We start from the raw sequence: 13,426 nt of genomic DNA, 5'->3' as shown, positions 1-13,426 counted from the left end.
TGTCCCCGGTCCAACCTGCCGCTCTCCCCGTGTCCCCGGTCCAACCTGCCGCTCTCCCCGTGTCCCCGGTCCAACCTGCCGCTCTCCCCGTGTCCCCGGTCCAACCTGCCGCTCTCCCCGTGTCCCCGGTCCAACCTGCCGCTCTCCCCGTGTCCCCGGTCCAACCTGCCGCTGTCCCCGTGTCCCCGGTCCAACCTGCCGCTGTCCCCGTGTCCCCGGTCCAACCTGCCGCTGTCCCCGTGTCCCCGGTCCAACCTGCCGCTCTCCCCGTGTCCCCGGTCGAACCTGCCGCTGTCCCCGGTCGAACCTGCCGCTCTCCCCGTGTCCCCGGTCGAACCTGCCGCTCTCCCCGTGTCCCCGGTCGAACCTGCTGCATCGGCTCTTTCTATATACGACAGCTCAGGGAACTATGGTTGTGTCCTAAACGGCACCCTCTTCCCTAATATAGTGCACTACTTTTGATCAAGGCCCATAAGGGTATCCCAAAGGGCTCTGGTCAAAGTTAGTGCGCTTTATAGGGAATAGGGTGCCCTTTGAAACGCACTTTATCTGGGGTATCCAAGAATAGACTTGCACCGGGGTGTCATCGTTTCAGTCAATTATCATTTATTTATGTGGTGTGTTTTAGGAAGCCGGTTGTTAAAATAGCAGTCTGTTGCCTCCGGTGTAGAGCCAATAAGGATAGAGGAAAGATGTGTGTGTATGTGCCTTTATGTGAAGGGGGATGAGCTCACTGCAAGTCAGAGAAGCAGGAGAGACACCAGTCGTTTCCACCAACCTCCTCGTACTTCCTCTCTCTCCTCCCTCCCTCCCGCCCTCTTTTTAACCTGTACTGGTTCAGCTTCACAGCTCCTTCAGTAGGTGTTGAGGGTGGCGCGCAAGGAAAGTCTGCCTAGCAACACATGGATAGGGGTAGAGAGAGCGGTTGACGGGCGAGAAAGAAAGATTGAGGGGGAGGCAGAAGAGGGGGAGAGAGAATTGAGATGGACGAGTGACCTTGTTTTGCTGTTGCTGTGGCGACTGCTGGTTGTGATGCATCATTCCAATATCTGGAGTGTGGAAGGGGGAGGGGCATCACTGAACATGTGCTGCTTTCCCGCCAAAACATCATTAGATATGCGTGAGCCACACCTATAACGACAAAAGATGAATCTAATAAAATGCAATCACAATACTGTAAAGTACCTTTCTGGTAATATACTGTAATTGTTATCAAGAAAGGGTAAAAAATCTGTGGTGGGTACCAAAAAATAAAAATAAAAAACATTTAAGAATACTAGATAGAAAGAGAAAGAAATCACTGTGTTATCCACAATTGCTTTCATCATTTATTTTCTTGTTTTTTTGTTCTTCTGCTTTTCAGGTAAATATCGCCTACTGGATTGTTCATGCAAACACCCTTCATGAAGTCTTTTTATTTATCACCGATTCTCCTAACACTTGTGTGTTCCCTTCTTCTCCAGGGACGCCGTGATGAAGGTCTTCACCAGCTGCCTGAGTTAAGAGAACAGACGTGGGTTCAAACACTATTTGAAATCAGTTTAGCTGTGGCTTGATTTGAGCATGCCTGGCGTGATGGAACCAATAGAAAATTGCGGAACTGCAAAACCCCACCCACCTAACACTCCAGGAAAGCTAGAGCAATTTGTCTAGGTATTTGAAAGATTTCGAATTGTATTTAAACCCAGGTTTAATGTTTCCAGACTGTCCACTTTTTCATGTGAAGACTAGTAATGCAGTGGATATATGTAAAATATTTTGGTTTTGGAATTGTGTTTTTCCTTTTTATTTTCTAATATATATTTTCATTGCTGTTTTCATACTATGAATCATTAATATTTCCAATAATTGTGTAACAGTTATCTGAAACTAACGTGTATTCATATTATGCTTAGCAGGGTTTGGGGTCAATTCCATTTTAAATGTCTTTAATTCAGGAAGTTGACTAAAACTTCTAATTCTATTGTTCTCATTGAGAAGCATTGATGAGGTTTGTTTACTTCCTGAATTGACTTGAGTTGAAATGGAATTGGCCCTGCTTGATGCTTGTCTGCAAAATCTCATATTTTTACACTCAAATTCTGTCTGTCGTTTTTTTAAGTGCTTCCGGTGAAAGTGAGAGGTGAAATTAAAATATTATCCATGAAGACAAGGTCGGGGTCAATTAGAATTAAAGGCAGTCCACTCCAGAAGTGATTTAAATTTAAAAAAAAAAAAAAAAAGTAAAAACTCTCAAAATAAATAACTTTTACGTTTCAATTAGTTGCAAAGTTATTTAAATAGATTTACATTAGATACAATAGATATATATTTTTTCAATTATTCAATTGAAATTGTAGTTTTTCTGCTTTAAATTTGAACTGACCCCAACCCTGCAAAAATACCAATTTCCTATCTTGTTCTTTCAGAGCAGGTTAAAGCCTATAGACATTTACAATATGATGCCTGTAAATCTGAAAATAGAACTCAGTGCCTTACCTTTCTCTACTTTTGGATTTAGACTTGACAAGAATGGGAAGACTTTTTGATGAATGACATCAACTGTTTTTGATGAATGACATCAACTGTTTTCATTTTAAAACTGCCCTCCTTTCAGTAAACTAATTTAGTTCACCCTCAAATGTTGGTGGCATGCTTATTATTTTCTAGGAGCAGAGGCGTGTGCACGTGTGTGTGTGTGAGAGATATCATTTCCTAAAATGCAGAAGCAGACACACATCTGTCTGTGCGCGTGTGCACGTGCGAGCATGCTGATGTAAGGGATTCCTTGAAACATAATTGATTCTCCTCAACCCCCATGTGTCTAAGTCAGTGATGTGTCAGTCATGGGGCTCATAGTCACATTGAGTTATGTTACGAAATGCTTCATAAACTACAGTACCCCACCGTGCACTGCCTGGGGGAGACAGACAGACAGACACCACATTAAACCCAGATCACTGCCTGGGGGAGACAGACAGACAGACACCACATTAAACCCAGATCACTGCCTGGGGGAGACAGACACCACATTAAACCCAGACCACTGCCTGGGGGAGACAGACAGACAGACAGACGCCACATTAAACCCAGATCACTGCCTGGGGAGACAGACAGACACCACATTAAACCCAGATCACTGCATGGGGAGACAGACAGACAGACAGACAGACGCCACATTAAACCCAGATCACTGCATGGGGAGACAGACAGACAGACAGACAGACAGACACCACATTAAACCCAGATCACTGCCTGGGGGAGACAGACAGACAGACAGACGCCACATTAAACCCAGATCACTGCCTGGGGAGACAGACAGACACCACATTAAACCCAGATCACTGCATGGGGAGACAGACAGACAGACAGACAGACGCCACATTAAACCCAGATCACTGCATGGGGAGACAGACAGACAGACAGACAGACAGACACCACATTAAACCCAGATCACTGCCTGGGGGAGACAGACAGACAGACACCACATTAAACCCAGATCACTGCCTGGGGGAGACAGACAGACAGACACCACATTAAACCCAGATCACTGCCTGGGGGAGACAGACACCACATTAAACCCAGACCACTGCCTGGGGGAGACAGACAGACAGACAGACGCCACATTAAACCCAGATCACTGCCTGGGGAGACAGACAGACGCCACATTAAACCCAGATCACTGCATGGGGAGACAGACAGACAGACAGACAGACAGACACCACATTAAACCCAGATCACTGCCTGGGGAGACGGACAGACAGACAGACAGACACCACATTAAACCCAGATCACTGCCTGGGGAGACAGACGGACAGACAGACAGACAGACAGACAGACAGACAGACACCACATTAAACCCAGATCACTGCCTGGGGGAGACGGACAGACAGACGGACAGACAGACAGACAGACAGACAGACAGACAGACAGACAGACAGACACCACATTAAACCCAGATCACTGCCTGGGGAGACAGACGGACAGACACCACATTAAACCCAGACCACTGCCTGGGGAGACAGACAGACAGACACCACATTAAACCCAGATCACTGCCTGGGGAGACAGACGGACAGACACCACATTAAACCCAGATCACTGCCTGGGGAGACAGACAGACAGACACCACATTAAACCCAGATCACTGCCTGGGGAGACAGACAGACAGACACCACATTAAACCCAGACCACTGCCTGGGGGAGACAGACAGACAGACAGACGGACACTCTCCCCTTTTCTCAGCCGGTAAAAATTGCAGTGAGTTGGTTAAGGCGGCGTTGATATGATCCTTAAGTAACAGAAGTAAAGCTATAATCATTTAGTTACACTGCATTACCAAAAGTATGTGGACACCTGCTCGTCGAACATCTCATTCCAAAATCATGGGCATTAATATAGAGTTGGTCCCCCCTTTGCTGCTATAACAGCCTCCACTCTTCTGGGAAGGCTTTCCACTAGATGTTGGAACATTGCTGCTATAACAGCCTCCACTCTTCAGGGAATGCTTTCCACTAGATGTTGGAACATTGCTGCTATAACAGCCTCCACTCTTCTGGGAAGGCTTTCCACTAGATGATGGAACATTGCTGCTATAACAGCCTCCACTCTTCTGGGAAGGCTTTCCACTAGATGTTGGAACATTGCTGCTATAACAGCCTCCTCTCTTCTGGGAAGGCTTTCCACTAGATGTTGGAACATTGCTGCTATAACAGCCTCCACTCTTCTGGGAAGGCTTTCCACTAGATGTTGGAACATTGCTGCTATAACAGCCTCCACTCTTCTGGGAAGGCTTTCCACTAGATGTTGGAACATTGCTGCTATAACAGCCTCCACTCTTCTGGGAAGGCTTTCCATTAGATGTTGGAATATTGCTGCGGGGATTTGCTTCCATTCAGCCACAAGAGCATCAGCCACAAGAGCATCAGCCACAAGAGCATCGGGCACTGATGTTGGTCGATTAGGCCTGGCTCGCAGTCGGCGTTCCAATTCATCCCAAAGGTGTGGTTGGGGTTAAGGTCAGAGCTCTGTGCAGGCCAGTCAAGTTCTTCCACACCAATCTAAACAAACCATTTCTGTATTGACCTCGCTTTGTGTACGGGGGCATTGTCATGCTGAAACAGGAAAGGGCCTTCCCCAAACTGTTGCCACAAAGTTGGAAGCACAGAATCGTCTAGAATGTTATTGTATTCAGTAGCATTAAGATTTCCCTTCACTGGGACTAAGCAACCTAGTCTGAACCATGTAAAATAGCTCTAGCCCATTATTCCTCCTCCACCAAACTTTACAGTTGGCACTATGCATTGGGGCAGGTAGCGTTCTCCTGGCATCTGTCAAACACGGATTAGTCCATCTGACTGCCAGATGCTGCGCATGGTGATGTTAGGCTTGTGTGCGTGCGGCTGCTCAGCCACGGAAACCCATTTCATGAAGCTCCCGACAAACAGTTATTGTGCTGATGACGTTACTTCCAGAGGCAGTTTGGAACTCGGTAGTGAGTGTTGCAACCGAGGACAGACAATGTTTACACGTTACGCACTTCAGCACTTGGCGGTCACGTTCTTTGAGCTTGTGTGTCCTACCACTTCAAGTGCTGAGCTGTTGCTGCTCCTAGACGTTTCCACGTAACAATAACAGCGCTTACAGTCGACCGGGGTAGAAAGGGCAGAAAGCCACTGAGCTCTTCAGTAAGACCATTCCACTGCCAATGTTTGTCTACAGAGATTGCATGGCTGTGTGCTCAATTTTATACACCTGTCAGCAACGGGTGTGAGAGAGATTAAAGTAGATGTCACACGTCAAGATTTGATGGATGACCCTATGTGAGCCTATGTGACCGCTATGTGAACCTAAGGGGTTGCCTGTCAGGACATTCTGATGGTTAGGTGGGGGTCTTTGGGTAAGGGTCCAGTTGTCAGGTCAACCGGTAATGATTTATGACCCCAGCCTGATTTATGACCCTATGTAATGATTTATGACCCTATGTCCTGTTGTAGCAGGCATGCCCATATTTGGGCTTCCGGTCAGGACATCCTGGCCGGGGTGGGGGTCTTTGGGGTAAGTGTCAAGTTGTCAATGTCGTAAATCAGAAAAAGATCATGATTTATGACCCTATGTAGTGATTGATGCCCCAATGGTTTGTAGAAAGGGGGCATGCCCATATTTGGGCTTCCGGTCAGGACATCCTGATGGTTAGGGGGGGCTTTTTGGGGTAAGTAAGTGACCAGGTGTCATGTCAAACTGTTCCTGGATGTCTAGTGTTGGGGGTTGTTAATGAACATTTCAAAGAGGCTGGCTTTGCAGAAGCCTTATAAAGCCCCAAAACAATGCATGTTTAAGATTGTACAAGATAAACCCCCTGAATATTAAACAAAAATGACACATATGTCAATTTATGGTATGTTATGCTCGGCTTGTCATGAACCCAGTGAACAAAGCATTGAGGAAGTTCTGTGTGAAGCTCCAGAATGTTTTAAAGGATTTTTGGGTACGCGTGAGGGCCATATGTCTTACATATTCCAGCCGGAGGATTCTACGGTAAAGATCTTCAACGCCAGTGGCCCCAAACCCGTTTATCAGGCAAAACCTGGGAGTTTTTCTCCTGCTCTGGGCATGAGAGAATGGCTAAACATCAGGCTGGCTCTTTGTAAAATTGAACAGGTCCTGAGTGGCACAGCTGTGCCAGGCTATGCGTTGGAAGAACAGGTCTTCAGACGCAGTGATCTCAAGGCTCTAAGAATTGCTTCAATGGACTATAACCCGGACAACAAAGTGACAATTTTAGCCTGTGAAGTTTATGATGCGGGTAATGCTACAAAGTCTGTCAATTCTCCAGTAGCATCCAGAGCATGCAAAGATGTCAACTTTTTTATTCCTGTGTTTAGTTTTAAATGGGTGGATTATCCAATTTTCATAACACTTATGAATAAGCTGGACATTCTCTTCAAAAATCGCGAACAGTTAAGGCGCTGGCCTCGGCTTTTCTTGAGACATAGCCAGGACCAAAAGGCCCGACGTAGGATGTACCCCTGGAGTGAAAACTTACCAAGTGTTGATGAGCCTGGCAAGAGATCCCGGCATTTTGATGACCAACTGGACACTGACAATGGGGGGTGGTTGCATCAGATCCCTGGATCTGTAAGAAAGGCTTCGTAAAATACCTTAAGAATGTAACGCTATAAAATGTATGTACTAAATATTTTGAATGAAATAAATGGTTTTAAAAGCAGAATCTCACCACGTTATGAACTCTCGCGTTTGTTCACTCTTAGCGCAGTCTGTCCCTGAGAAAAAAAACTTGCGCAATGTGCGCGCGTATGGGCGTGCGTATGATGTAGTGGCTGTGTGTGTGTGTGTGTGTGTGTTTCAAAAACAGAAAAAGGGGGCTAGGTGTTTGTTAAAAAAATACCCTTGCATCTGCGCTCAAGGCTCTCTATGCATGGGGGGTCGTTTGAAACCAAGGTTTACACTATCTGGCAAAACAGATGCCTACCCCCTCAACAATAATATTGGGTCTTAAGCCTCCTAAACACAAAGTCCTTTCAAAAACTATTTTTTAGGTGGGCTAAAAAGTCATTCAGCCCAGCCCTGTCGAGACCTCCCCACCCCAGCATCTAGATGCTAGCCCCCGGAGATTTTAGAATATCAAAAGATACCTAATGTTTAGACACCACCCAATACCCTATGTTTGAACCAAATACCTTAGGAGTCAAAGATTCCTTTGGGAGGATTTTTAGCGCGAAAAAAAAACGTCAACCCGGTGCTATGTGAAATCATACCGTACTTTCTCTAGTTAGGGGTGGGGGCAAACTCTATTGACAACCGCTACGATGGCTATTCAATGTACAACAGGGGTCTTCTGTAACAAGCAATACGTGTTAAATATGGGCCACAGTCAATCATGACAGCCTCTTTATGAAAGGCCTTTACTTATGACTTAAACAGAATAATTTTATACGCAGCTTATTCATTGATGCTGTGGGATAAATCAGGTGTTTCTAGGTGGGCTTAAACAATCTACAGTGAAACAAAAGTGTACATTTTACACACATGTTTATTGACTTTTAAAAAGACCACAGTAACATGACAGATATAGTGGAGATGCTCCAAAAATCGGCTATTGGATATTCAATGTACAACAGGGGTCTTCTGTAACAAGCAATACGTGTTAAATATGGGCCACAGTCAATCATGACAGCCTCTTTATGAAAGGCCTTTACTTATGACTTAAACAGAATAATTTTATACGCAGCTTATTCATTGATGCTGTGGGATAAATCAGGTGTTTCTAGGGGGGCTTAAACAATCTACAGTGAAACAAAAGTGTACATTTTACACACATGTTTATTGACTTTTAAAAAGACCACAGTAACATGACAGATATAGTGGAGATGCTCCAAAAATCGGCTATTGGATATTCAATGTACAACAGGGGTCTTCTGTAACAAGCAATACGTGTTAAATATGGGCCACAGTCAATCATGACAGCCTCTTTAGGAAAGGCCTTTACTTAGGACTTAAACAGAATATTTTTATACACAGCTTATTCCTTAATGCTGTGGGATAAATCAGGTGTTTCTAGGTGGGCTTAAACAAATCTACAGTGAAACAAAAGTGTACATTTTACACACATGTTTATTGACTTTTAAAAAGACCACAGTAACATGACAGATATAGTGGAGATGCTCCAAAAATCGGCTATTGGATATTCAATGTACAACAGGGGTCTTCTGTAACAAGCAATACGTGTTAAATATGGGCCACAGTCAATCATGACAGCCTCTTTATGAAAGGCCTTTACTTATGACTTAAACAGAATAATTTTATACGCAGCTTATTCATTGATGCTGTGGGATAAATCAGGTGTTTCTAGGTGGGCTTAAACAATCTACAGTGAAACAAAAGTGTACATTTTACACACATGTTTATTGACTTTTAAAAAGACCACAGTAACATGACAGATATAGTGGAGATGCTCCAAAAATCGGCTATTGGATATTCAATGTACAACAGGGGTCTTCTGTAACAAGCAATACGTGTTAAATATGGGCCACAGTCAATCATGACAGCCTCTTTAGGAAAGGCCTTTACTTAGGACTTAAACAGAATATTTTTATACACAGCTTATTCCTTAATGCTGTGGGATAAATCAGGTGTTTCTAGGTGGGCTTAAACAAATCTACAGTGAAACAAAAGTGTACATTTTACACACAGGTTTATTAACTTTTAAAAAGACCACAGGAACATGACCGATATAGTGGAGATGCATGCTACACAAATCTGCTAGTGGATATTCAATGTACAACAATAGTCTTAGGTAACATGCAATACGTGTTAAATATGGGCCACAGTCAATCATGACAGCCTCTTTAGGAAAGGCCTTTACTTAGGACTTAAACAGAATATTTTTATACACAGCTTATTCCTTAATGCTGTGGGATAAATCAGGTGTTTCTAGGTGGGCTTAAACAAATCTACAGTGAAACAAAAGTGTACATTTTACACACATGTTTATTGACTTTTAAAAAGACCACAGTAACATGACAGATATAGTGGAGATGCTCCAAAAATCGGCTATTGGATATTCAATGTACAACAGGGGTCTTCTGTAACAAGCAATACGTGTTAAATATGGGCCACAGTCAATCATGACAGCCTCTTTATGAAAGGCCTTTACTTATGACTTAAACAGAATAATTTTATACGCAGCTTATTCATTGATGCTGTGGGATAAATCAGGTGTTTCTAGGTGGGCTTAAACAATCTACAGTGAAACAAAAGTGTACATTTTACACACATGTTTATTGACTTTTAAAAAGACCACAGTAACATGACAGATATAGTGGAGATGCTCCAAAAATCGGCTATTGGATATTCAATGTACAACAGGGGTCTTCTGTAACAAGCAATACGTGTTAAATATGGGCCACAGTCAATCATGACAGCCTCTTTAGGAAAGGCCTTTACTTAGGACTTAAACAGAATATTTTTATACACAGCTTATTCCTTAATGCTGTGGGATAAATCAGGTGTTTCTAGGTGGGCTTAAACAAATCTACAGTGAAACAAAAGTGTACATTTTACACACAGGTTTATTAACTTTTAAAAAGACCACAGGAACATGACCGATATAGTGGAGATGCATGCTACACAAATCTGCTAGTGGATATTCAATGTACAACAATAGTCTTAGGTAACATGCAATACGTGTTAAATATGGGCCACAGTCAATCATGACAGCCTCTTTATGAAAGGCCTTTACTTATGACTTAAACAGATTCATTTTCTACCCATCTTATTCATTAAAGCTGGGTGCATACCCCAGGATTTACATGACGGACGGATTATCTACCCATGGAGGGAAAACTTACGGAGCTTTGAGGGAGTGTGCAAGCGTCTTAGCGATCGGATAATGGTCAGGGGCTAACCAGGACCTATATCTGTAAGAAAGGCATAGTAAAACACATTAATTATGAACGGCTATAAATTGTATGTACTAAATATTTTGAATTAAATAAATGGTTTTAAAATTGTATCTCACCTTCTAACGATAGGAATAAGTCCTTAACTTCTATCACCAAGCATGCCCCCGGAGAAAAAAACTTGCAGAAAAAGCCATGTGCGCGCGCGTGTGTGTGTGCGTGCGTGTGCTGGAGTGTATGCGTATGTGTGTGTTTCAAAACAAAGAAAACGGGGCGGGGTGTGTGTTCAGAAATGGCCAGGCGTCTGCGCTCAAGGCTCTCTCTCTCTCTCTCTTTACAATATACGTCAAAACAGAGGCCGACCCCCAAACAAAAAAGTGTGTCTTTGTCTTACGGCCACTTACGAATCATTAACAACATGTCAAAACATAATTTATGTTTTAGGGTCTAAAACAGATGCTGTAGGGTTTTAAAAAGTCAATCAGCCCAGCGATGTCGAGACCTCCCCACCCCAGCATCTAGATGCCAGCCCCCCGGAGATTTTAGAATATCAAAAGGTACCTAATGTTTAGCCACACCAATCCCTTTGTTTGAACCAAATAACTTAGGAGTTAAATATAGCTGGGGTCTAGTCCTAAAAAAAAAACAAAAAAACGTCACCCCCCCAGGCTATGTAAACTCATTCCGTACTATCACGACTTTTGAGCCAAGGCCGCAAACTTCTCAACGAGTCTAGTGAAACAGATAGTTTCCTACTGTTAGCCTCGTTTTAGCGCAGTTACACACATGCAGGACAGCAGAATTGTTATCGGACTGACCCGTTAAAAAGATAATCTGGGAAACCCTCCTAATGGACCTTTCTATAGGTTAGTTCGTGAAATAAATATATATATATATATATATAAATATATATATATGCTGTATATTAGATTTAGGATGCGGGGACTTGTTTGAACATTGTGAATGTTATAGTAATATTAAACAGGAGTTATAGGGGTTTTAACCGATGACAACAATGATTATTTTATTTAAGTCAAATGTACATATTCATGTAATTTAAAACGTTCGCAGGATATGCAACATTAAGCCATCTGCATCCCGGGGATAAAGGATATGGATCCGCCTTCATTAGAAAGGAATTCCGAAGAGCAACGGATGGACACAGACTTTTACGAGATATCTATATGTAAACTGTATATATTTTTTATGCTAAAATGTACACCCGAAATCGAAAATCATACAACCCTGGAGGACATGATCGAAACGGAAGGGGGGTACCCCCGGAACATGAAGAGTAAAACATTGAATTCGGACGATTTCCCCGCTTCAAAGGACATTTCGGAGGTCTCTGATTTGCGGTTGTTTGTAATGGGCAGAAAACAGGTTAAGGAAAACTCCGAGACTGAAACAACATTCAGTCATGCTATTCTAAAACAGGAAGACAACGATTTTTACAGATATTCAGAAACAGAAGGACAATAATTATCATTATAATTTGTTTTTTAAATATATTTTTTAGGCCATATGTTAAATGGACGTATTCTTATAAGTTAAAATGTATCTATTTCGTATAAATACAGGTTAACATTATCTAACGTTTGTATGATACCCAGAGGCTACAGGGCATAATGGATTGGGAACCGACAGAGTTAGACGGGGATTCTCAGAAGCAAACTGCGTCAGGTCCTTTACGTGGCCCATTCATTAATACACTATTTTCGGCGTAAGTCCCCCCCACCCGACTACGGAAGAGCAGATGAAACAGAGACAATTCTGCGGGCTTGTACTGAAGGCCTTAACCTAACTCCAAACACAAGACAGCACCCCAGGACAGATAAAACGATAGACGGTGAATCTTTCCTTCCTCATGGAACTTTTTTGAAGGGGTGTTGAATATTAGAGGTTATGTTTGTATATATATATATATATATATATATATATATATATATATATATATATATATATATATATATATATATATATATATATATATATATATTATCTAAGAATGATTGGTATTAATTCTAGGCATTTACAGGTATGTTTTTAAAAATGAAGGCTATTTATACAATGAAACATTGTTTTTATTCATACTGTTTGTAAACAATAGCTGTTGCCCCCTTAGGGTCTACTTGAACCGCTTATTAAATCAGACCTCTCAGACCAGAAAGTATGATTAGAAACCATGGCAAAATATATTCAATCTGTGATTAGAAACGATAATTAGAAGCTATGACAAAACTATGATCAAACGATGATAATAAACTATGAACAACTATGAAGACAGGGCTGTATGTGTGTGAATGATGAGCTATTATTTAAGTGTGTAATATTACTCTCTCTCTCTCTGTCAGGCTATGAAAAAGACAAAAGATAGGACATTGACTCCTGAGTGTTGATAGGTCTTAGATTTTTATAGACAGGGTATCTGTAAAACACAATGTGACAACTATTGAAGATGCAAAAAGGGGTTTTCAGAAATATATTTGGTTGACAGATTTGTATTATTATAAAAAGTAATATAAAAATGATTAGAATCTTTAGTATTAGTATGTTACATGCGAGACATACCCAGAAATGTCAGCGTAGACAACTTACAAGAATGTGTTTACCAGGCCGTGATGAAAACATTTTAAAGGAGCTTTAATTCAAACATGCAAAGATATATATTTGAGACAATTACCAACGTTAAAAACATTTGTTACAATATCACAAATAATGTTTCTCGGTCTAACACACTGTAGAGTTTCCTATTTACTAAAGAACAATCACTAAGACAAAACACAAAAAGTTGTAATACAATCAGTATACATGGCATTATATATGGAAAACAGGTACATTTTAATTTAGCCTGTTGTATGTCTCCAGCCCCTTGGAGGCTTGGTGCATCTACATAGAAAAAGTACCAAATTCAACCATTGGGTGGATGGGAACTAAAATAATGGCATGGCATGTAGTCATGTTAAGATTTTCATTGTTTTCTTGTCAGAGTTTTATGCTTTTGCATATGTCTGTGCATTATAGG

General features: G+C 42.0%; 1 protein-coding gene and 2 long non-coding RNA genes across 5 annotated transcripts in view; 2 read left to right on the top strand and 1 right to left on the bottom strand.

The window, feature by feature from the left end:
- The window catches only part of LOC129828564 (vesicle transport protein SFT2A-like), a 38,784-nt gene extending 36,163 nt beyond the window's left edge, over positions 1–2,621 (top strand). For all 3 annotated transcript variants that reach the window (XM_055889603.1, XM_055889602.1, XM_055889601.1), the window contains one exon: positions 1,464–2,621. In XM_055889603.1, the coding sequence (XP_055745578.1) occupies positions 1,464–1,556 (93 nt within the window). In that variant the 3' untranslated portion in view covers positions 1,557–2,621. The remainder of the gene's footprint in view (positions 1–1,463) is intronic.
- A 5,394-nt stretch (positions 2,622–8,015) lies between these two features.
- Positions 8,016–11,086, bottom strand: LOC129828563 (uncharacterized). Its single transcript, XR_008755250.1, has 2 exons — positions 10,521–11,086; positions 8,016–10,419 (listed from the first exon to the last, which is right to left on the bottom strand). It is a non-coding gene; the product is annotated as an uncharacterized LOC129828563 (long non-coding RNA).
- A 92-nt stretch (positions 11,087–11,178) lies between these two features.
- LOC129828562 (uncharacterized) lies at positions 11,179–12,683 on the top strand. Its single transcript, XR_008755249.1, has 2 exons — positions 11,179–11,267; positions 11,473–12,683. It is a non-coding gene; the product is annotated as an uncharacterized LOC129828562 (long non-coding RNA).
- The last annotated feature ends 743 nt before the right edge of the window (positions 12,684–13,426 follow it).

This window comes from Salvelinus fontinalis, chromosome 30 (assembly GCF_029448725.1).
Source record: "Salvelinus fontinalis isolate EN_2023a chromosome 30, ASM2944872v1, whole genome shotgun sequence".
Taxonomy (NCBI): domain Eukaryota; kingdom Metazoa; phylum Chordata; class Actinopteri; order Salmoniformes; family Salmonidae; genus Salvelinus; species Salvelinus fontinalis.
This window is presented reverse-complemented; position numbering and strand designations above follow the sequence as displayed.